The sequence below is a fragment of the Anopheles coluzzii genome, chromosome 2 (assembly GCF_943734685.1).
Source record: "Anopheles coluzzii chromosome 2, AcolN3, whole genome shotgun sequence".
Lineage (NCBI taxonomy): Eukaryota > Metazoa > Arthropoda > Insecta > Diptera > Culicidae > Anopheles > Anopheles coluzzii.
Window position 1 is genome coordinate 56,801,542 of NC_064670.1, and position 26,720 is coordinate 56,828,261.

General features: G+C 38.0%; 1 protein-coding gene across 4 annotated transcripts in view; it reads left to right on the top strand.

Moving 5' to 3' along the window:
* The window catches only part of LOC120952665 (ETS-like protein pointed), an 81,453-nt gene that overhangs the window by 19,602 nt on the left and 35,131 nt on the right, over positions 1-26,720 (top strand). The window contains exons 1-2 of one of the 4 annotated variants that reach the window (XM_040372114.2): positions 21,110-21,382; positions 25,624-26,154. The exons of the other annotated variants lie outside the window; for them this stretch is intronic. Coding sequence (XP_040228048.2) covers positions 25,860-26,154 — 295 coding nt within the window. The 5' untranslated portion in view covers positions 21,110-21,382; positions 25,624-25,859. Of the gene's footprint in view, positions 1-21,109; positions 21,383-25,623; positions 26,155-26,720 lie in introns of those variants that run through there. 4 annotated transcript variants of the gene reach the window in all.

The following is a 26,720-nucleotide window of genomic DNA, read 5'->3' on the forward strand; positions in this document are numbered from 1 at the left end:
TTTCACTGCATACATATCATACTATATTTTAAGAGCCTAGTAGAAACATTATTGTCCAGACTGCAGCACTAATTTGAAGTGCCCGGGGAATTGCTACCCCTAGTATTGGTAGCGGAGAGCACTCATTCAGATGCGTTCAATGATACCCTGCAAAGATTTGTTGATTTAAAAAAAGATGGAGCAGACGAGAGCATTGTAATGGAGGCAGATTGTGACGAGATTTACGATGCCTTGAAGATGGTAATAAATTTTCAAATTTTAGATAACATTCGTCGTCCTGTCCGTGAACGCTTTGGCGTTGTAATTTATGACTTTTTTTCCAGTAAACCTGGAATCGAAAGAGATCCGTCGAGCACGTATACGGAGCGTGAGGAACGGTGACAAGGCCAAGAAAATGAAGCACCCTCTTGGTAAGGTGGCTCATTTGCAAACGATGATTGCTCAGCATAACTAATCCGATTAGTCCAGGAAGTAGCAACGAACCAGTGAAGGGGTCTGTGTGAACTGTTCTTGAATGACTAGACAGTTGAATGGCAGTTGGTTGAACAAGGGAAACGGGATGAAACGAAAGATCGATACCAACCTGTCTTCGATTGCTAAACCGGTTTTGAGTTAAGCTCCATCGAATATTGTTATCTTGCTTTTGCGTTTCAATTTCGCTATGTTGTCCGTCCTGCTCGTGTTTATCCTGTTGAATTCACCTTTCCTTTATGCAATTACTGGATGCTGCTGTTAGCCATCGGAAGTCTATCTTTCTTTCTGCGCTGAAACAGGATGCGTATGCTGAAGCTGCCCCACTACTGCCGATCGATGATAAATGGAACGAGCGAAAAAAGACCGAGACTACAACGAGTGGCTCTACTCTATCGTTAACTGGACAAACTGGATCCTCCAGCGCAAGGCATACATACGCCAAGATCGTGCAGCAAGGCATAAGAGAGCCACGCGACCGTTTTCTCATGCAGATAAAAATAAAACGTAAAAAGTCAAGTTTCAGCATATGGGCATAATCGCTATGCAGCATGCAAACGGCTGGTCATCAGGTGTGCAGGAGCAAGCTTATCCACACAGATGCGTTTGTATACATGCGGGGTTGATATTTTCTGACATTTTTTTTGTTCTCTGCAATTGATGGGTAGCATGCCGGCGTACGCTCGTGTAACTTGATCAACCGTGAGACAGATCACCGCAGAAACGGTTTAGTTAAAAATAATAAAAAAAAGTTGAAGGAGCAGCGGCAGGAGGTACCGTCCGCTTCACAACCTGATCCCAGAACAAGTGCAACAGATATCGAAGCGAAGTAAGGCGGGAGAGGAACATGAATACACTTGCACTTACTTTTACGAGAAGCTGGAGCTACCATCGGTATCTTCCCTTTATGTGCGTTCTACGAGAGCACTGCCTACATGGAACTCGATCACTTGTACGTTCGCGTGGCTCCTCATCCGGTGCATTCAATGGGGGTTGCAGCAGAACAGCCAGAAGCGACAAAGAAACATCGTCAGCCGCGCGGTCTTTTTGCTCTCCAACACCATTCGACCCTGCTTGATTGTAATAGCCCTAGGGGTGGAAGAGTTCATATTCCGGTTGGTGCTTAATTTATTGTTATTGTTATGACTTTTACTTCTATCTCTGACCGACGTGCGTAGCGTTCCATCGTTGCTGCAATGGGAACTTTTCTTTTTCTTTCGATTGTTTTCTCACATTTCGCACAGATAATCCTTGAGAGGATGTAGCGATTTCTTAATACTTTAGCCCCGCGCAAGGATTTCTCATGAATGAGAAGAAAATGGTATACAACCTGTAAAGAGTCTGTAAGGCGATCGCGCGTATTGTTGCCGACGGTCACAATCTGCATTGGGAAGACGGAGGAAACGGACTAGTTCTCTGTACAGCCTTTCGTCGAAGGCACACGGCTACTGATATAGTCGATCACACCATCAATGGTTGATGATGATATCAAATGCTGCAAATTCTATATTTAAATAGCCTATTGAAATCTTGTAGTGCAATAACTGAACAGAACAATGTACCAGTCGTTTTCATAAATAGTATTAACTTTGATGGATTTATTTTATACGAAAGGACCATCCCGGTCGTTTTGCTTAAATAACTCCAAGCATTTAAATTCTGTTATTCTTTTGATGAAAAGTTCACTTCGAGGGAGTAACAATGTTTCTATCTCGTTCGAAACTATTACGCCTAATTAAATGATGGAAATCTTGTTACGGTGCGCGGACGAAAATTTACAAATGGATGCTTTCATTGTTTACAGCGATATAAACGGCACACTTGTGCTGTTCGTTGTGGTTTGCACATCAGAATGTGCTTTTTAGGTGATGATTTTCGGACCCCACAATCGGTGTCATATTCCATTCTACTATAAAGAAACGCCGGGTACTACGTGCCTACATGCCAGCGCACGGAGACACATAATCATTGCTGGTACATGTGTCCGAGTCTGTGCGTTGTGCGATTGGATGCGTCTCCGGTGGTACGGCGTTGTGGTTGCGATATGCGACGAAGCACACATCCGGTCATTTGAAATTTTCAACGCCACCAAAAGTACCGACTCAACACGTCTATTTCATGTATACACAATTTGTCATGCAAAACGAAATGAAACTGGTTGGTCTTGCGATGGGGTGACTCTCCTGCAATAAAGTATGTGGTTTTAAAAGGCTCTTTCCTTCATAAAAAACCACAAAACTACGTTTATAATTTTATCAGATTTATCTATGTACTCTTGTTTAATCGAAATTACAAAAATCTTTTACTATTTAATCTCGTTCTTTACTTTAGTTCTTTATATAACCTAGACCTTATAGAACATCTCTGAAAACGTTTTGTGTAAGATGTTTCAGTTTGTAGAGAATGGATAAAGATGCGAACATCAAAGACGATGATTTTCACTGGCATTTTGTTGGTCTGTATTATATATAACGTTACTCTACCTTTTTAAAGGAGCTGGAGTGCGCGCGTGCGGTTTGGAAGAGAGATTGTAATGAGCCTGCCAATTAAATATTGACATTTCTTGACAAATGCTACAGTGCGGCGGTCTTGGTTACTCTCGCCCTAATCAGTCATGCTTTCACGATATTTACGGCAATATTACGATGGTGTCGATTGAAATACAGTCGCAAATGTTTTAATTACATTTGCCTCGCAGCAATCCTAATTCAATTTGAAATTTTATTATTTACCTCTCCACGTTGCCACTAGCTCTAACCAACAGAGCAAGGCTAATCCTAAGTCAAACGGAATCAACCTTACCTTTGTGTGTGTGTTTTTTTTCCAACGTATTGAAGTTTAGGTGCTCTGCGTCTTTTACAAGATAACAGTTCGCATAATTCCTTATTGCATTATTACGATCCGCTCGTAGACTTGTTTGAAAAATGTATCACCATTGGTGACGGGAGTAAATGACGCGGGACACTGCTCGCATCTTCAACAAAAGGTCTGGATGTTTTAATTTAATTGTTAGCAAGAATGAAAATGTACTATTTGTTCGCATGACCAGAGTTTAGTTATCTGGTCTGTCTATTTTCTAACACAGGATGTAATTAAATTTGGTGTACCATACCATACGCGTGAAATGCTTGAAGGAGATATTATTACCCGTTTGACCAAAGGATAGCGTATTGCAGCGTCCACGACAATATTGTTTGTGTATTGATGTTTGGCCAATTCTAAGCATGGGATGCTGGTGAATGGAATAAAAAAGGTAACATCATCAACCGATGCTCGTGTAGTTGTTACATTCTTTTTCTCGTGCACCTTTTAGTGTTGCCTTCATCTAACTCAATTAGCGATCGCCTGATGGCCGCACTAATTAGTTTAAATAGATACTCAAATGCGCCTGCACCTGAACAACGAAGTATGGAGATTTTTTCTCCTTGCCAAGCGTACAATGTATTCCGAACACTTTGGTGCGGTGGTTCATGTCCAAGGCTCTTTGTCAGTTAAAACTCAATTAATTATCAATATTGTTTTCTTTCTATCACTTCTAACCAGATGTGGTTGTGGTTCAACAATAGGGCCACTATATCCAAACACCGTCCGCCTGGTATTCTACATCTTTGATGCAGAGTTAAAATGCATAGACAGTAGGAGAAAACAAGATAGAGCATAACAAGCACACTTCCCGTGCATCGCACCATAACAACGTGAGGCTTTGCAGCAACAAATGCACTTGCAGACAGCTAGCCGCCTCTCACGTCGCTCCTGGTAAATGGCCGGAAGAAGCTCAGCGGTGGTGTGTATACATCAGTAACACCAGAAGATAGATGGCGCTACCATTGGTACCCTGGTCGGCAATCGACCCGACACCCCAGTCGATGCATGCAGCCGAGGCTGCTGTGGATATTTTGACAGTTGTGATTGTTTACGAAACAACCGGCCCAGGAGCATCATCCTGCATTATGGCCGTAATACGGTTGCGCGCACCGGATGAGTGTTGCTTGAGTGCATTATTGGTGAAGAGTTGTGTTCGGACGCTGCTGAAGCGCGTGAAACGCACAACAACTCATGCAGGCAAGCGGTTCAAGTAATGCACTTGTTTGAAATAAAACATTGGCGCCGCATCGAGGGAACCCCACCTGGCTAAGTAGGCTAGTTGCGGCCACGGGTTGTCATATCTCACACGTTCCCACTTTTCCGCTAACACTCCTTACGCTTCGCACAACTTACCATAACTGCGTCCGTCGTAAGGTACATGCGCGGGGTGTGATAAAATAATTAATGTTTTATTTGATTTCCCAGCACTGGTTTGTTTGTTTAGAACTTTTAGGCTGCTCCGTACCCTCGCTTTTACATCCTCTATTTTCAATGCGAGCAATTCGAGAAAGAGAGAAGATTGTTTCTCATTCATTCGTACTAAGGAAAGCCCTGCTGACGCTGCAGATATTTCGATGAACCCCGCGTGGCAACGTTTACGGTACTGCACGTGTCCTGTGCGTCACATTCGACAGCGTTTCGACAGCGCGTATGGAGATGCATTTAAAGCCACTGTTGTTATTACGTGTGTTTAAAATAATGTTATAGTCAATCATAAATTACAATACCCAAATTGAAATTACAATCAGTCGCTATTTAGGAATTAAAAATGGTTGAGAATGTATGAGTTTCAACATACAATTGGTTTGCACGCATAAAATTTATTTGATGTTTACTATTTTTCGGGGGTTTGTTCTTAAGACAATTTATATAAAGATAAATCTATAGAGAAGCAAAAAAAGGTCAAAGTTATTCAAGGGTGTAAATAATATTTTTCGGTTTCCTGCATGCTTATAAATTGAGAACCATCATCATCAATTTCTTTGCAAATGTGTAAATGGATTGGATATTTAATATTGCTTATCTTATGGGACGGCTGACCGAGCGCTGACGAATTGGGCAGGAAATGTTACAGGCTACCGGTGTTACATTCGATCGACGCTCCCTGATGAATGGTGTCGTGGGCCATATCTGGCAAAATGGACAAAAGGGCATTAAAGTAGAGATACGTTAAATAACAGGCAACAGCGGGATGGATGGAGATCAGGAAACTATAATAAAATAAAACTACAGCAAGAAGACTCCCATTAAACGGCTCTTCAGGAAAGTTTGCTCACTCGACACCGCTCCCGAAGATGTTTAGACCTACGGAGACGATGGAAGGCAAATCTTAAATTATATTACAAAAATAATTACCTTCGAGTGGGGCGGCATTATATCCCTGTATTTATGATGCTTTTTAGAGTGAACGCCAAGAGCCATCCTCTGGGTCGATAGGGGTCGGAAAGCCCAAAGGATAGAGCATGGAAGTACTTTATAATATTCGATCGGGAAAGCTCTCCGCTTGAATCAGTGCTTGCACACATTTTCACGGTTTGTCTGTGGCCATGGATGGATGACTGATAGGTTGGTCTTCGTAGGAAATAATCTTCGAAATCTCTTAGCTATGGCAAGCTAATATCTGGCCGCACTGTCTACAGCCACGCGACTCAGAGGATCTATATTTTGTGGGGCAGCCATGGATCACACAGAAGCACTCCAGTGGCACACCATAAAGTCAAGCCATTGCGAAGATAGCTTTCATATCCTCTCCACCCCCTCCCCCTCCTACTTGTGCTCCATGTTTTGTTGGTCTCTCAATTCAAATGCTCCCTCCCGGATGATGCGATGATGAATGGATAGATGAAACGATAGGTAAATGGACGGACACAGGGTCGCATTTTTATACCGCACATCCAGGCTAAAGGGTTTGGCTAGTTGGTGTTGCAAGATGCTGTAGAAACTGTTGATGTTGTGGAACTGTCTTAAGGAATGATAATATGAAATGCTGCATCTATGTAGATCTCAAATTGTCGAGTTCAAAAAGGTGAGTAATGAAACATCGATAATAATTCAATATTTAAAATATGTCCGAGCGCTTATAGAATCGAATGGTTTTGAGTTGATGCGAAAATTTAAAACATAACATAACTTATAAGAAGATTATTATACAATTTAATATTTTTTGGTAAGAAAAAATCATTTATGTTTTGCTCAACGGATATGTATGCGGTTTCAGTTCTGGTCCTGTTTTGCTGATTGACAAAATATAATATCATCTTATGGGCTTAGTCAAACATATTTTCTGCGAATGTAAACTTATCATGCAGAGTAGCTTTCAATGATAATTAATGCTTTTGGTGTGTATTACATTCGTAATTCGGTAGCTAACTGCGCTGGTGATGCTGCTGATCACGCGGATGATTAAAACACGGCAGTCCACACTAGTTCGGGATCTGAGATATAAATCAAATCGAAGGATCGAACGTATGAGAAAAGGGGCGGGTTGTTTTATTGTGGCGTCGAAATACAGACGAACTTCAGTGACCATGAACGGGTGAAATAAAAGGTCGGGAAGTTGAATCGTCTGCATATATGTGGTTTGCTATCCATAGGAAAAGGAGAGGAATGATTCGACAGAATTATGCTACCGGTTTCTATCGAAGCTATAAAATTTTAAGATCACTAACTCTGCCTTGAAGCGCGCTGTCTGCACGCATGTTAACGTTTGTGGCGTAAAATATTTTTTTGTCTCGCTTTGCTATCCTATGATTGACAAAGACGTGCCAATAGCAATAAAGCTTTTGCGATTTGCATTTGCTGTTCTTAAATATGTTAGTGTACTAGAGTCGTTGAGGTCATATTGTTTGAATATCGTACGATTGTTTATATATTTTTGTGCTACGTTTTGCATTATAGTGTTTCGACTGTATATTTTTGGAATAATTTTGATCAGATTTATTGAATATGTATTGATAGGGTTGCAATCATGTCATTGGTATTGAAGGCACATTCTGACGTGATTTAAAATCTTGTTACTGTCAATTTCAATTTAACCCACTGCGCTTTCGAAGATTACACCTATGTATTATAAGCATGGCAGGGCAAGTTGACAAAGCTATTGCTCTGGGCTTTCCAGACAGAATTCCATTAACCATTTCAAGGGACATGCGATGCGTCGTGTAATGCATGCAGAAGCATTTTGTTTCACGTTTCCAATTGACATTCATAATACAATGCGATCATTTTAAGTAATCTGATGGATCAGACCACACATCAGTGGGTACGTAGAAAGAAAAGAAATCACCCAAGTTTAACATACGACGAGTACATTTAATGATAATGTCCTGAACAAGGACGTGGTCAATGCGATGTTCGGAAACAAGTTTACGAACGATGAAATAGACAAGTAAATGTACGCACAAAGTATTTTTGATGCAATTTGCTTGATTAGCTATGCATGGCACAGTATCGCACAGATTCGATCTTAAGCATAGTGGTTACCGTTTTTGGTAAACCATGAGCCAGGATCTGGTGCTCCATGAGTACAAAACGGGAAGCGCTGTGGAGTGCAGAATTGTACATAATAGGAGAATCGTTCGATTTACGAAATCTAAAAAGGTGCAGTTTCTTACTGTTTGCCTGATTTGATGGGTGGGACGAAGTGAATTTCAATTATTTTCAGAGTTTACCAGTCTATTCATAAAAAAAAAACTGTCTACCACCTTTGAACAACCTTCTGTTGTTACAACAGAACAGTTTTATTTGAATCTTCTTCTTCTTCTTCTTTGGCACAACAACCGTTGTCGGTCAAGGCCTGTCTGTACCACTAGTGGGCTTGGCTTTCAGTTACTTATTGATTACAATAACAAGATATTCAAGTCCTACGTATGCGGGCACGGTCCATCATTCAGGGCTTGAACCCATGACGGGCATGGTGTTAAGTCTTACGAGTTGACGACTGTACCACGATACCGGCCCGATTTATTTAGTTTTATTTGAATGTTGACACTAAAAAATTGGTTATCATAAATTAACCATATCATGCCATTGCTCCTAGTAAATAAATAGTTTCGAATCTGACCTTTATTCAATCGACGATTGAATAGTTCGATTAAAATGTGTAGCTTAAAAGATCTTACTTGTAAGTAAGTGATAGGCTGTTGTAGGAACAGACGATTGCTAAAAACTTGCCAACAGTTGTCCTTTCGTCAGGATTCTGGATTATTACTTTTTATAACTGACCTAACAAAGAAAAAAGAATAATAGTTTTGGTAATTACGTTGCGTTACGTTAAAGGACTTAATAGTAGAAGGGAATGATAGTGAGTTATTTGAAACATTTTTGTTAGGCTAAAACATGTAGTGTAATATTTTTGTTATGTATCAAATAAAGAATAACACATTTAAGCCAGAACATTGTGATATACATTGCAAGTTTCGTACAAAGTATACGACTCGGAAATGAATGATCTCTGTGATGTGATGAATGATGATGTGTAACCATTCCCAAGATACTACTTTTAATTTCTAGTTTTCACCGAAAGTAGTTCCACTTAGGCATTCTTAACAGTCGTTCACCAGGTTTGATGTTCAATTTTGGCTGTTCAAACTACCGAAAAACAGAAGCGATTAAAGGTATTTTTCTTCTTCGAGCAAAATGAACGCACGCGCACTTAACCGCTTACTGATCGCGGCTGCGCACGCTAAGCAGTCAAACTAAGATGCGAAGCAGAAGCCCCAAAGAATTGTGTAAAAGGGTATTTGCCCGTGTGAGAACGCAATGGCACGCTTAGTCAATTGAAGAGAAAGAAACGTAAAACGGAAGTCGCAGACCTTTAGGGAAGGGGCAAGAGGGAGAGAGGGAGAGATTGAGAGAGATAGAAAAAGAGAGAGAGAAATAAAAAAACAAAAAAAGCAGAATAAAAAAATACTAAAAGAAGGGCAAAAGCCCCGTGAACAGAGCTCCTGGAGAAAAATGTACGCAAACATGCGCCAAACCGGACCAAACCGCAGGGCTTGAACCGGAGATAAGTCATTATGTTTTTATTATTTTCAATTTTCATTAATTTGACCAAAGATGAGAGCTCCAGAACGAGCACTCTACCACGCATAAGAAGCTGCAAGTAAGCTTTCAAATCGAATGGTAAACGGAGTGCGCCAGAATCCAAAGAGCAATCAGCCATGGGAGTTTCCACGAGCACGAGTAGGACAGGACGACAAACAAACTCAACGGATGGCTCATATTCCAATGAAACAAAGCCAAATATGAGTTTCAACTTCTTGTACCATTGCCTAAGCGTTGCTCACTCTTGTCTACACTCTAACACATCTTTGCGTAACTGTCCAAACGTGGAGGCGGCCGCATAATCGCTAATGAACGAGAAGATCGTTCTGCCAATTAGCCTCCAAGTGCCGAATCGAACATAAATTCGAAATGGTTCTCTTGGGTTTCCTCGTCCCTTTCCTTTTTCCATAGATTTCATACACTAGGTATTGCAAGGGCAGTTTGGTCTGTGCGTTTTTTGATCGAAATAGGTTTGTTGTGGACTTGTTTCGTTTATTTTTATTTAATTTTTTCATATCCTTGTGGGCCAAAATATGTGTAATGCTGGCATAATATGTGCGGTATTTTGTTCTTTTTTTTTAGTTTTGACACGTTTTTCACAAAACGCATACGTTCATCTTGCAGGAAAGCAATGGCACTTTAAACGACACACCAAGCTGTCTAGAGTATTCTGTTACAACCAGTGCAGTGAGGTCTCGTACCAATCTATCGTAAACAACATATAAATCCTTTGCCATATCGCTATCCGTTTTGATTACTGTAACTGTTTCAAACTCTATACTTTCTTTACGTTGTTTAAGGCATTGCTTGTGGTACTTACTTACTTATCTGGCATGCTTTTGGTACATTAGTATTTATTTGGCGTAGCAACTTAATCGGCCTGTAGCATTTGATCAGCACATCATGTAGCCACAATAGACATTATGGCGCGAAGGGAGATGAAATGTGCCGGTACGGTCGGTGTGGATAAAATGGGGAAACTCGGAAAAGATTCTTTAAATATGTGTTCTACTCTCGAGGCTAAGCAGCATGCGCTGGTGCAATAACTCGTGCGCATCACAAAAAAAGAGTAAAAATAAAACAGATAGCAGATGTGCCTGCATTTGGATGATAATTATTTTCATTTGTTTATTTACCTTTCGTCGATAGAAACAGTGGGTTTCCTTTTGGTTCAATGAGATAAAAAATGAACTGAACCAGATGCGCAAGGTATACCGTCGTACAGAAAATATCTGAGACTTTTTATCGTGAATGGAATGTCTCCATATATTCAAAAAATGATATATAACAAAAAATATTCTGAAATAAGGTAATATCAGCTAGATTATCAATCCACAGTCGATCTTAGTTGCATCTTTCATAGTCGATCAGTTCCCAAACTATGCACTGTTTCGATGTGCAGAGTAAGGGTCTGTCCTGGTACATACATTTAATTTCGACAGACAAACTGGCGTCGTACGCAGTACGCAATTGTTTTGTATCAAGAAGATCGAGCTTGAAAATACACTGTTTATCTCATTGATATTAGAAAAATTTATAATTAAGCTACTGCTACAACCGAGCACACATTACTGGGATACACTATTTATTAATACCAGACTCTCTTTTTTGTATAACACTAACGAAAGTGGATCAAATGCAATCGCGTACTTGCATTCTCCAATCCGAGCATTGGAGTCGACATTGATGTTGGGGATGATCACGACGATGACGGTGACGATGTTGTTTATGATGCACACACATAGACCGGAAATTAGTAATCAGAATATGACCGGCCTTCTCGTACTGACGCCGACGAAGTTACGCAGCGTAATAGCGTCACAAGTCACTTTTTTCTCGTAGCAATTGTAAAGGGCGGCGTATAACTTGTCAACTGCTCATCGTGCATTATATCTCATTCTTTCATTTGCCATACGTTTGGATGTATGTAAGTGTATTGTAGGGATTGTTGAAAAATCTAGCCCTCACGGTTCGTTATGACAACTTTGGTGATTTTCCTGACAATATCATTTCATTTCATTTCCTTTATTTTGTCTACCTAATGGTTTAACAAAAATATAAGATGCTTATAACTAGCCTATAACTAGTCATGTAGACTAATGTTCGAAGCATCGAGTCCGATTACCATGGCAGATATAAATAGCATACTGCCTTTCAATCTTTCAAAATTTCGTACTGGATCTATAATTTCAGGATGTTAGATAATTAACTATCCCTTTATTTGTATTTGTTTGTATAGTTTTAGACCCTACATCGGTTAAGTATATTACAATTTTACTTTATATACTTTTAAGTGACAATGCCGTTTAAGCCATGACATGGATGTTAAATTGTTTTTGAAAGTTTTGTTCATATTTATCTTCTTTTTTTCTATTTTCGCTTTATATCCACATGCAGAATACTTAAGCAACACTTTTTCATCAAATCACCAATCCTATCATGGTCTTGTTATAGCAATTTTACATGAATTGATTCGTTTATCGTAATATTTATGGCTTACTTCCGAATGATTTTGCGCTGGTATCGTTAATTCCTTCAATATCTCTGCTTTGTTTTTCCCTGATCTAAAGTTTTTTATTCTTTTTATTGCTCAGATTTTTTTCTCCCAACTCATTTTGCTGGCTACTGTTTGAAAGAATCAAACATAATCAGATTGAATTCCATTCAATTCCATCCAATGTTAACTTTGCCCATACAAAGGCAAACGATGTTGAGTTTGAAGAATGTGTTTATGCCTACGCTTCTGTTTTGAATGCACTTCTCGATGAAAAAAGTCATGAAAATCGGTATAATTAGTTCCACCAATTTGATAGTGTAAAGAGCATATTCTTGTTTCTGGATACCTTATCTTTTTCTCGGTTGCTTAATTATTCTTTAACTTTGCAATTGGTAAAAATAACTTTATGTTATTATATTCACAACAAATAAAATATACAAAAAATGCGCATCTTTCGTAGTAAGGTGGAACATAGCTCATATGAAAACATAAATTTAACAAATGAATTATAACACATGGCTCTCGTGATTTGAGAGTTTTAATATGATAAGATTGAATATCTTAAATAATAATAATTCATCTAAGTACAAAGTATTATATCATCTCAGCATATTATTTCATTGCTGTCTATGTTGATAATTTGCAAAAAGGAGCTTTTGTTGAAAATCACGTAATTTAACGAGATTTTGTGAATAATATAATCCTTTTACAGTGATATTAACAGAAGAGAGTTTTACAGTTTGAATGTAACAAACTGGCTGTTGCTAATAGTCATGATGATCAAGCTTGTGTTGATGATGATGACCACGATCAATTTGCTTATAACACAGCGGCTGTGCAGATCACGATGGCCGCCGAAGGTTTTAGTGGCTTCAAGTGTGATAGTTTCGTTCCCACGGCCGAGATTTTGTATGTTGCTCATCACTAGCGTCAGCCTCTGTGACACACGTTTGCGTGCGTCGTTGAGGTATCTCTATTTCCCTTGCGTTGTGCAAACTTCGCGTCCACGTCTAACTCTTTGCCATTTTCTATCTGCTGTTAGTATTATTTCTTTTATTTTTTTAGCTCGATTTATTTACAAACATAGCAGAAATATTCTGAATCTTATGTAATCAAAAAATCTGAGAAATTACTTTTTAATTTAAAAAACGGAAAGGTTTTAATACCTGGTGATCTACATTGTAGTGAAATATTTAACATTGTAGGAGCTTTTGTTTTCAATCAAAATGAACTAAATAATATTAAGCAAACTACAGCACTTCTTCTTCGTTTCCTTAACATAAATGATTTACACGGCCATGTTATGCTAATATTATTATTAATACCTTATTACTAGACTTATGTGTACCGCGTAATGTGATAATCAGTCATAGCAATAGCGAATTGTTTTTTTTTTTGTGCACTAGTCTTTAACTAATTAACCTGATAACACGTTTACCTATTTATACTTACCAAGTGAGGATAGATTTAGTAAAAACGTTTGTTTTTTGGGTTATTTAGTTCCTCATTGAACAGCTTGTTGAAAGAAATCGGGCAATATGCCGGATTACATTATATATCTAGCCAGCTACTTTCCTTTAAGCTTCCGGCTAAAGCTAAATAATCAAATCCTACTCTTCATGTGCCATGCCTTAGTACAAGTGAGGTTGTAGCATGAAAAGGTAATTAGAAGAATAAATCCGGAAACAGTACCGTCAGCTTCCGCTTGTTGTCGATGCCCTGTTGCTGTGGCTGAGGCTTGAAGGCTAGCGCCAGTGATTGAAATTAGAAAAATAACGATTCGCGTCAAAATAGACCAGAACATGCCGCAAAACATGCTCATTACCTGGTTTCAATTTTTAATTAGCCAACCTGCTCAATTCCGAAGACGACAAACCGACCAATAGAGGGACGACGAAATTGAAATTAAATGGGATGACCAGATTTGAAATTTGTTTCATTCTTAGCAGTTAATAGATTGCATTATTTTTGGTACACCACAGTGGTTGATATGAAACTCACAGTTTGACCATTAATCAGAAAAATAGTTTGAATTTTTGATTCATTAAATTAAGCATGTAATCGAATTAGTTTTAATTTTCATTTACCAGCGTTCATTGATTCAATGGGTCCTTCTTATTTGCCAAAATGTACTTCGTTTCCAGATGAGAGCATATAAAATACCGTGCGCTTACATCGTTGTGCGTGTATTAAGTCGATCGTACACATGTGATGGTGATGAAAATTTTTAATTAAATTTAACCAGTCTCTCCCGCTATTACGGTCACTGGATCAGATATACCGACGAACGAATCAACAGACGGCAACCATGGTGGCTGTGGCGGAGATACGTTTAATTAAAACGCGGAAGAGGAATGTCCGGTTTCCTTCTCCGGTGTGTGGCCTGTGGTGTGCGTGAGATTGGTATGAGCAAGGAAATACAAAGCAAGGGATGCTGTACATGTTTCTCTGTGTACCAGGATTTGACGGTGTGTTCGTGAGGGGGGCTAAATTTAGCGACACGTTAACGCACCAGCCTAGCGACCACAAAGCAACAGTGAAGTAAGAGTCGGTTGCAACAGAATTGAGGAGAATGTGCATTCGACTCCTTAGAGCCCGGTTACGCTACGCATTCGAAAGACAACCTGTCTGAATGTGTTCCGCGAAGAACTTTCTCATCCGTTTCAACCTCAAGCGATACTTCTTTTTCATTCACTTTTGCGGGTTGTTGCGAGTGTAAGTTATTAGTGCAATTTAGAATGGATGACCGAATCGCAGCACGAGGCAACTTCCCCACTTCGCGACATTGAGGGAGAAACTCAACGATGGGCCTCGAAAATCTAGAACACAGCACATAATTAATCGTGTCCGGTTTGGATTTTCGCATCCCCCGAGGATGAAAGGTGTTTCCTATTTGCGACAGCACGTAATGTTACTCGGAAATGATGAAGAGCTCTTGATAAAAATAGGTCAACTTTTCTTGGCCCATGGCATTAAACCCTGAATCGACGGAAATCAATTCTTATATTTATGGTGCTTTTCATTCTCTGAAAACATTTCAAAAACTGCTTTACTATAATTGACTTGCTTATTGAAAAGATTATTTTTCTTCTACGCGAAACGAGGTACACGGCCATGCAGGCTTATATAGGCTTCCAAGACTAATTAGTCTACCGGATCATCCCGGTTGCAAAGGGTAAAATTAAATGATACGAACACGTTTAAACTGTAACATATCTCTTATCGACTACATCGCTGGTTTGGTTTCGCATTATTTATTTTTTCCCCTTGTTGAGTTTAGTGTTAAGCCTACGATGATGATAAAAATTAAATGCTTTCGGTTGGCATGTAAAGCGCTAATCATCCACGTACGTTAGTTTTGGAGATTTGTTTGTTCAATCTCCGAAAATCTTTCCTGCTGTGAATCCAATAAGCAAACACTTTGCCTACACCAAACGCTTTCCGTAAAGAACGCGTTTTGGTTTTCCACACTGATATCAACCTGTGTTGATGAAGTAAATTTATCGCTTACTGTTACTGTTATTATCGTTTCCATTTACCACTCAATTAAGTGCCGTAAAATTCGACACCTTGTCGTCTTCATCGTCATCATCGCTTGAGGCTTACCGGGGGAGACTCCCTGCTGGGCTGTGGAGCGAAACACCCAACTGGTCATACTGCTTCGGCTTGCACACGTGCAAAGGTCTACGCCAACAACAATGTTCTATCTTTCAAAATATAATGTGCGTCCACAAAGATCAAAGAAAATGTACACCGACATTTGCCGCACAGTACACAGTGGGACAGATGCTTCCATTCTACATGTAATGAGGTGATAAAATAAATAACAATCGAATCAGGTACGTAGCACTAAAGCGAAACTGATCTAAGGTTTCAAGTTATTGTGGCTTATGTGACGAGTGAACTTTGAAACGATCATGTTTCTTAAAGACGATCGACAACCTTTTAATTTGTTGAGCAATCTATAGTCATGGGTGGTACATGAAAGATTTTCTTTTCGAAGTGAGAATGTGGTTTTCACACTGTTAGGTTTCTAGTGTTGCCGAGGGTAAGCATACACTCTCTTGATCTACAAATCCAGTCAATATTTTGATGTTTGCTCAAATCTATTTTCTTCGATATTAGACAATGTGTTTTCGTAGATTTCCTGTAAAGCATACGCGATTGATATATTTCTTTGATGTTGGTCGCTTCTTCTGGAGTCGTTTTTTTATCGTTTCCTGTTGACACATGGAATACTGAGGTGTCTACGGCTGACCACCATGGATTTTAAATGTACGCACAGAACTGCACTGCAAAATAAACAAATATATTAGACACTACGAACATAAAATCTGTTCTGAAACCTCAATGGAAAATAATTATTTTGCTGCTTAGTAAGAAAAGGCACATAAGCTCTACGTCTAACCTCTTTCCAGATTGGTATTTCTGTCATCTGACCTGTTGTCCACGCCGTTCTCGTAGGAGCCGATGCGTCTATTAAATAGCTCGTCGGGTAGCCCCTGTGAAATTTAATGGTTTTACAGAAAACATAACTCTCGAAGGTCACACTTCCGCATGATAAAAATGAAACGCGAGCTTGAACGACTGCTGCTCTGTAATTCATTCATACCCGCTGCAGAACGCATACGCGTATGCTTCGTACTAGAACGTGCGTACTTGCGTGAGAAAGCGGTACGTCCTCTATGTACATAATGCCATATGTTCTTTTAGCTACCCAAGAGAAATATGCTAAAAATATGACTCAAAAATATTCATTCGTGCTATAGTTGGAATTGGTCTGGCCCCCTGTACAATACTAAACATGCATCCCAAACTGCACCATACACGCGTGTAAAACACCTATTTCATCATCTCTATCTATCTGTCCTTCTTATGTCTTGGGACTTGCAGATCTCCCGTACCAAACACTCTTCTTGCTTGGGAAATACTGCATTCAGAGAAATATGTTATAAATGTGATGAATTGCGTAATTCATCCCAAAATAACTACCAGGATAGGTTTCAAGTTAAAGGATGCTATGTATCTACACATTTCACCAACGTGACTATCTCGGCAGACACACTGTTGCCACAGGGTTTTCCGTTGCGTTTGGGCTATACGGTGCTAAAATTAAGGTATAAAAATGGTTTAGAAATTAAGATTATTTCAATATTCGAATTATCTATTTTCTATTTAATTAGTATTAAGTTTTTACGAGGAAGTAAACAAAACTTCTACTTTTGATGTATTTTTGTATTCAATAAATTTGTAAATGTAGAAAACTGGTTTACTAATTTTGCAGAGTGGATAAAAGTTCACAATATCAGCAAACAAACGTTGCTATGGATTTTATGATTCACGATCTTCACAAACGTACATTATCTTCCTTCGTCAACTCTTCACATTGCAGGACAGACAGGGGTTTTTGTGCATGTTACTGGCAACACTATTTGCTGCTTCCCGTTTTCGTTACAGTTTAGTATGTTTTTACTATTCTTCTTCTCATTTTACAACGTTCATTTCTGTGCTCTTGTGCTGAGTTTGCGCGTGTGTAAGATGCGAAGAAACGACAAAAAGCGAGATGGAACGAATTCATTCATAAAATGTATTCCCAGTACATGAATGGCGCGGGGAAGGCAACTTTCGAGCACAACCGCATATGTGTGGTCGAAGGTATTTCATTCACCAATGCCTTAGGCTGTTCCATTACCTGTTTTTGTGCTAGTTAGGTGGTGGACTGCAATTCACGTTGCGGACGGTTTACAGCTGGATCATCACATTACTAGATCGGTTTTGGTGCATCTTATAAAATAATAATATAATGTTCTGTACAATCATCACAATGGATTAAAACATATCAGGAGTATATCTCTGTTTCTTATATATATATATATATATATATATATATATATATATATATATATATATATATATATATATATATATATAATAACTGGAATACAAAAATATGTAGTTCATCATATGCAATGTTTGCCGAGGTTTGGCCATGGGAGAGTAAACATATTTTCTCTCATCCGATACTTTGGATGATGCGTATCCTTCGTTTATTTTACCTTTCTCAAACATTTCGGTTATATATCGTTTACTTCATTTCTACACGTACAATCGTAATGCTACCTTTGTCCTTCTTGTATCTCTATTGCATTATTAGTACGTATATTTCAACGTCCAGGTACGCGCCTTCACATTGCCTGACATCCCAGCAAGGAACTTCATAACACAAAACCAAGGAAAGGTTTAACGAATAAATGATTGGTTTGTTTTACAGTGTGCTCATTAACCGATATTGTTTAAAACAGGTGTTTTTGAACAGTATTGTTGAAACATTTAATATGTTTTTTTTTTTTACATTCGTTCTCCTGCACATGCAACCATTGATTTGGATATTTATTTTAAATATTTGTAATTTCATTTTTATGATTAGTTTAGGTGGTAAAATATCTTTAAACAACTTTTGTTTAACAATTGATGTTACGTTCAACGTGCCTAATTTAATAGTATGTTTTTGTTTAGCTACTTAAAATTTAGAATTAGCTGCTAAAGCGAACTGAACTTATGAAATCGTAAATAAGTACTGTATGAAACGCTCTTCTTTTCAACATTCTTCTTACAATAAAAGCATAAAAACACTAAGCTGTAAATCAGTGTACTTATTCGCCTCATATTTATACCACAAGGTTTCTTCCGTTTTAACTAACTTATTTCCGGAAGTGCAAAGGTCATTGTGCAGCTCAGCGTGTACTTGCAGAATAAACTTCAGGTAAATTTGAAAACTTGCCATACCATTCCAACACCATCAAGAAAGGACCATTTGGCATCCCTTACGCGATGGCATTTGTAAATAAAGGAATTGGTTTGAATGTTACCATCTTTTCCACTCGTTCATGGGTCAATAGAAAATTGGAACCAAATTTGGTTTGAAAGAGAGAAGAAAACATGTGAATTGGGATTAAGGCGGTTGACTTTGTTGTCTAACACAAGAGTGAGAGGATTTGGTGAGTATTTATTACCCCTGGGGGAAGAATTGTTCGTGCAGGTGTGTGCAACAACTTCGAGTAAAAAAACACAGATTAGATGAACATTATACTCTTGACTTCAAAATCAGCACAAATTGGTAATTTTGTTGATTTTTTCAATAATGTGTCTGTTAGGAATTATACATTTCGTTGATAGCGTTTAAAAGCTACTACAGAATCAGCATATATTAGATTTGTTTGTCAAACTTACAATTGGTTAACGTTAAGACGTAACGAACGTAGGATTTAACGTGCTCGCTATGGAATCAAATCTAGAGCGGACCAAGTCTCTGACATATATGATAACGGCAATAAGTCCTTATTACTTTCTTCAAGGTTCGACCGACTAGGGATGTAAAAACAAATGAGAAGAAGGAGATTTTTTGATAGTATGTCAATAAACACAATTTTATGGAAAAGAATGCTGTCATCATGATACACATTAGTAAATTTCCAAATATTATGCCTACATCTTACCTTTATAGTTCTATTATTATTATATTTTTTCAAAACGATCAACTAGCTTCTTTGGCAGAAAAATATTAGCAGTATCAAAACATTTTTGTTAAAAATCAACAGGTACTTATGTAAAATATAAAATTTAAAAATTTTAAACTCTCTACCCTACCCCTTACATTATAACAGCTCGAGCATTTTTCGTACCTTTAACAAATTCATCGCAACATTCACCATAAGAAAAAATATATCTACCTACAATATGGGAAAAGCGACAGAAAACGAATTTTGAATGAGTGCCGGGTAAAGCTAAAAACAAGTACGCTTTATGGTGCAAACGCCATCGACGGGTAAATCAAGAGAAATGTGGGCTCCGAAGATCAAAACGAACAAGCAACAACACAACGGGTACCGACAAATACAACAGCAAACGTAGCGTAGTTCTTTTCATTTTATGAATGAAAGTTTACCCTGCTGTCCTACTCTGTCCCACAGTCGCATTTGTTTGGGCGCTCTTACTCCAATGAATGAATTTCTTCTTCTTGCGCTACCATCGTGTAGCAGCTCGCTGTTACTCTTCTTACTTTAAGTTGTTTTCTTTGGTCCACGATTGTCATTATTGCTGTTGTTGTTATTCTTATGCTGTTATAAGCATCCCTCATGCTACGTCTTTCATTCGATTTGTGCTGTCGTTCGACGCTAAGCGGCTATACATTCGGGTTTGGGCAGGCGGCTGGGCAGCATATAGCCGTTGCCACCAAGATCTAGCTGTAGCTGCCGAAATTTCGGGTGGTAGAAGCGATAGTTTTTACCTTCGTTTTTAATTCTAGGGTTGTACTCTTACGATAAAAGCCCTTTCCTACGTATGCTACAAAGAATGTGTGATATCGTTCTCGATCGATCTCGTTTTCAGCGTACGTTTGTGCTACGGATTTTTCCTTATTGCTGATGATTACTTTACCAAACCTTAACAAATTTAGTCAAAACACTAGCGCTCATTATAAAATACACACTGATAATGCCAAACACAGGAATTATACAGTCTTGTTTATTTTCTTTCAAAAATCGACATCATAACAATAGAGTTTTAAAATAAAACAATCTTGCTGTGAATGTTTCGCACACTTTTATTAAAATTGGTGAGAGTTTCTGTAGGATTGGAGTACAGGAGGGATTAGAAACAATATAAGAATCATAAAAAATGCATGCAACGTTGCTAAGAAATATAAATATTGATGCTCTTCCTGGTTTTAAAATTTTAATAGTATAAAGGTCCTTGTTGTTTCGAGAGAATCGATTCATTATCAAAGAGACGCCTTGTGATCGATCGAAACAAATAAATGCGCTATCGTACTAATGTACTGAATCTGATATTGAACTCAGCCCTATAGAAGTTTTATAACCCATCAAATCTTGAAATGTTGGATCAATGTGCCATCATTCAGTAGCGGATATTTTTTAAACCACGATATCTTTTCCCTTCTACCCTAGCGTTAAACTTCCAATATAAACGCTCTCATATCGTATGTGGCTGCGTTCATCGTAAGATCGCATCGGAACTACCTGTGCCGGAACTCGCACCCACACACATTGCTTTTGTTGTTTACTTCCTTGCAAGTACCAATACAAACGCGATTCTCTTTTCAAACAAGCCTCCCTTTGGTTTTGTCAGTGTGTTGGTTGAGAACGAAAGAAGTGAAGAAGAGAAAGATCAGTACTTCCGCCACGAATACGTACCCGCACACAACAAAAATCCCAACAGCGTTTTCAGTTCCACAGCGTCTACGATGGAGTGTGTGTCGGCGAGCTCGTCTAGTTTTTGCTGCTAAACGTGATCTCGTGCTCTCTCGAACCGTACACGACGCACCCTTTGAATTGTGAGCGCGCATTCTACTTAGTCGATACGCGTCGCTGTTTGACTGGTTGTTGTGGGGTTCTCGGGAAGGTTAGGTGTTTTTAGTGCTCAATAATACGTTGCGCCGCGTTGAGTGGTAACAGCAACCTGTGCGTATTGCGATCAGTTATTAACGTGAGTTCCTATCGTATGTGATATTGTGGTGGCCCCGTATAAATCCTGTTTTACGAAGTGCTAAGATCTAGTTAAAGTGATTCTGGTTTGTGTGTGTACAAAGTTATGATCAAGTGTGAAAACATATTTATTAAACAGAGCATTATTTTACGTTTTGAATAATTAACGGATTCCCCTGAATTCGCAAAAAATATCCTTTGGAACCTATACATACATTAGTTACTGGTGAAGCTTTGTATACAGAAGATGATTTGTGGTTGTTTAAACGGTTTATTCATGTGCGCGTGTGTGTTAATTTGTGCTTTAATTATTATATAACCTTATGTGCTCTGCAGCAAATAGTGTTCCATTGTTGGAAACAAAAATAATTTCATTCTCCTGTTGCTTCCAACTCCAATGTACTGAGCTAAACCCACACACATAACTTTACCGAATACTAGTGTATTGTTATATATATACATATGTTATACAGCATACAGCAATATTCGTATGTCATTTGCTTTGTTTGATATACTCGTTTGAGAAGTGATTTAAGCGTTCTTCTTCGCATTCTAGTGTACTACGTTATAAGCTGAAGCAGTATAAACCGCGCATTATGCTAATGGCGTAATGCCGGTGCTTGTGGCACACTATTCATTTTGTTTTTGTATTTACCACACTGACCAACGATCTACAAATGGCATTGAAGGCCATCGCTACAAAATCCGTCGGCAATGGTAAACTAGCAAAACTACAACAAAGCGTACACATGAAATTATGAAGTTTGTTTAGACTGTTTTAGAATGTTCATTTTTAATAATTAAAATAATAATCAGTTCTCTCATATTTATTGGAGAGCAAGAAACTATACCAATCATTATTGGCTGATACATAATTTATTGAAAGCCCTATAAAGCACTTGCTACGTGCATCCATCCTGCAATGGTCAGGATCGAATGATACGAAGGGCGAATTAATTGTCTATTTTTCTATGTATATTAGCTGGAAGTGGTAATAATTTCAGTTTGTTTGTTTATAATTCATATTACAATAACATTCTAAAAAATCATAACTTTTAGTACAAGTGAATGCCTTAAAATTGCATCAACCAGCAAATATGATGTTTTTATTTATTTTTAAATCCGTTTATGCTGTATATCGTATTTTAATATGCTAAATATGCTAAAAATATACTTACGAAATCGAGCTCTCGGATTGGACTGATAGAAAGTTCTAACATCCTTTGTTGTGGAAATCCTATCAAATGCTCATTACACAACAGATAATCCTCATAAATGTTGCCAGAAATATGATCCTCTTCTTGTTGTTCGGAAAGGTAAAATAATATTGTTGGCCAGTGTCCGGCCAAACCGGGATTACACGATTACCACCACTAGACCAGTTAGGCGAGGAAGAATTTTCCTTTGTGTTTATCCGAAAAGCTTACCACTAATCGATAGCATTGAAGTTAAGACACTGACTTTGGATTTCTCAAGAATTGAATTATTATATGTCGCTGCAGGCGCCACACACACACCTAAGCACTAAAGCACCAGCAAGTACCAACATAGGTGTTGTTGAGGATTTTTCTTTGTTTTGCTCAACTTGCGCTGAAACGTCTTCGTTTTTATTGTGGGTGTTGTGCGATCGGTACACACATGCTTGCCGTTTTACGCAACTTTCTTTGTGGAAACGGACTTGTAACGCTTGAGCAAGCACCAACTATAGCTTGCCGCGGCAAGCGGCACTCTAAATTCACGGTACTAGGATGATTTCGACCTTGGCCACGAAGGTGCCGATGCAATATTTTATAATGTAAATTGCTTTTGATGGCAATACTAATGCGAAATATGTAGCCTGAAATTCATCCGTTGCCAACTGAAAGGCCGATCCATGGTGTAAGAATGTGAAATTTAAAGGGTTTTTTTTTAAAGTCAATGGGAAAAATATATAAATATACATATCAATATATAGTTTGTTGAATTATAGTGAATTACGTTTAAAGTACATACGACTTTTTAAACATGTTCTAAGATTAGACATGCTCCTTTGACATGTTGTATATAATATGCTTTACAGGTAACATATTATACTTTACCGAAAACGAATAAAAATGTCATACAATGGCAACACACCGAAAGTGTGAGTCGAAAAACACCTTAAATGATGATGACTACGTGACAACATTATAGTGTCATTCGTTCGCTTCTATAGATCGTTTCCATAGTTATGTCGCTGTATTTGAACTAGGTTCGAAATGAGCCGAAATTGTATGAAGAAGATAGTCTTTTGGCTTAGAAGCTAGGATTTAGTCACAACTCATGAAATAATTAGTCATAAGTTGTGATAATTGTGTAGCTTATCAATTTTTGGATATCATTTTTTTTAATGATCTGAGCGTAAAGATTCAAAATAATATTCACTCAATGATGAATTATATTGCTAGAAATTGAATAATTTGAATTGTATTATTTTGCTATTCGAAATTAAATTACATTCAATTACATTACATCGTTGTTGAGTAGCGTTACTTAAGATTCTGGTTGTCCGTTGATTGTTGCTGTAATATATTTAAAATAACGATTTTACAGGAAACCATCACAGGTGACATTTGCTAACTTTATCCAGTTGATGGATAACTGGCTAAAGCTATGTCATCAAATTTTAAAACTCTAATAACAAAATGTTTCCTGAAAATGTTCTTCGGTTTCAGTGACATGGAATCCAAAGGTCACGAAGGAAATGTATTAAGTCGTATAATCAACAGCATAAGACAGGTACTTCCGATTCAGGGTCGTTCTACAGCCACTTAGTTCCCGTTCAACCGTAGCACATTTACAAGCCACGTATTTGAATGGAATTTAAGTGTAACTGCTTTTGGAAGGTTTATAGCTCTGAGGGGTGAAATATATCACATTACGTTCGATATTGACATATGCTTTACTGTGTATGTTGCCAGCATGGAAATCATGTCGACATTTTTATATTTGCTATATGAATTATTGCCATCTTCGTCTGTTGCGCAATGGTGTGATCATTTTCATGATCAACTCATGATAATTTTACATGATTTTGTTACGGAAAAGCAACATTTTCTATTCAGGTTACCAAAATTCAGGTCATATTACCATTATGTATTAAATGGTTTCGTTTAAGATAACGATATCATGTATAAACATATATAGAATGTTTTTTTATTTATTTTGCGCCGTGCTATCGTTTCATTTTAAAAATTTCCCAACATTGATTGAAGATGAAACTGAGAAACTTTACCTATGAGCTTTCTATGACTACAGTATCTGATTTTCTATTATCAAAATACAACCACTAAGCCTCTTTGGAGAACCGTTTGAAACATTTCTTTGTTTATGCATTTTCACTCTTTTTCCTCCAAGAGACTGTTTCCGCCGTATTCGCTTGGTTATGAAGTTTTTGCTAGTGTCTAATGGTCAACAGTCTAATGGGTATTAGAAAGCATCAACAGTTAGTGTAAAGCCAGTTGGCGCAATGGCTGCTGCTTCAACACATCAATTGGAAAGAATTGGATGACAATTGGAGTAAATGAAATGTTAATTTAATAATTTATGTTAATTAAGTGGACATTTTTAAAGAGCCACACAGTACCATGAGATGTACCAATCTTTGACATGTGGGTAGTAAAAAAAACGAAACAGCTACGCTTTTATGTTAGCTACCTCATTCATAATTCTTCTCGTGAATTGTCAACCACGATGGTGATATAAGATTTTGTATTTGTTAGCATGTATCGGAATTATTGTTAAAAGTAAAATGATATTGTACCGACAATTTTGTTTTTACAGAATTGCAAATTTGTAGAAAACGCATCGTGCTGGTTTTTCATAAGGTTTTTCATACGTTGATGATTGTTTGTGCAAGTAAATCAAATTAGTCACATTCAATTTATCCACTAGATATCAACAACTAAGCGTTGATGTTATTCGCCAGCTAAACCTTGCTTCATATGACATTTCAACAAAATTGCTTACTCACAACCTCTATCTAAAGTCCAGCAAAATATGATTACTTTAAATTTTCCTTTTTAATTTATTGTAAGTGGAAAAAAGTGTTGGCTTATCGTGCTTACATTGTTGTTTGAGTTAAAATGATCATTAGTTAATACAATCGATCTCCCTCTATGAAAATTACTTTTGGTAATGAACAAACTTAACATTTATTTCAATGTAATTGAATCAATGTGTTCATGACAGTAATGTTTGTCTAATTATTTGTGTATTATTTAGTGAAGTGCAATGCAGTTTTATAAGAAATAGTGCGAACTGTATATTTGTGCTAAGAGAAGAGTGAATATTGTTCCAACAACCTAGTTACATAAAGTAAAAGTGCTTACCATTTGCCATCCGATTATCTGAATTGGCAGTTAAGGGTAATCAAAAAGTGAACAAACCCAGAAAAAGTGGCTACAAAGGTAAACGTGAATGAGTTACGAGGGTTCGAAGGTTTCGATCCTCGTCCTAAAATGACTAACGAATGGATGGAGTGGAACGACCCCGGGATTGGCCGTGGCGGTCCTCTCGGCAGGATTCCGTTACGAGGAGCAAATCATCATAACTTGGGAACTGGACTGTCAAGTGTTGCTGGCGGAATAATTGGCAGTGTTGGTGGCATCGGAGGAATTCATAACAATAATAATGTGAACTTTCTTAATAACAACCAGCAAAGTTTCCTTAATAGCTACAGTTTGAACAAGTTAGCTTCTACAGGAATGGGACTAAAGTCCCATCCGCTGATGAAAGGCTTACAGAAACCAAGAGGTAATATTCATTTGATAACAATATAGTTAAATTTAAGTTTAAAATCATTATCAAGCAATTATATTGCTATTGTATTACAACTGAATTTATTTATTGTACAAAGATTATACTGATCGCACTTGCATTTTGTGCGTTGAATGTGTAAAAACGGTTTGGATGTTAACTCTTCTTCCCCTTGTGTGGTTGTCTTTTAGTAACATTAGGATTACCCCCCCCCCCCCCCCCCCCCCACCGGATATTTAGTTCTACGTATGGCGGCACGGTCTATTTGGGGCTTGAACCCATCACGGACATGTTGTACGAGTTGACGACTGTACCACGAAACCGGCTTAACCAGGGATGTTGACTCACGCCGGCCAAATAATACATTATTCCTATATAAGTTTAACCTAAAGTTGATCAAGAAAGCGAAAGCTTTGCGTACCCGTGAAAATGGCGCACTTTGTCAGAAACAATTCAACGCACCGAAGCGCATCGCTGCCGTATACTGCGCAACCGTAACGGTGTCTGATGCACCTTGAACCCATTATTGGGTGCTTTGACCATGGTAATATTTCTTGGTCACC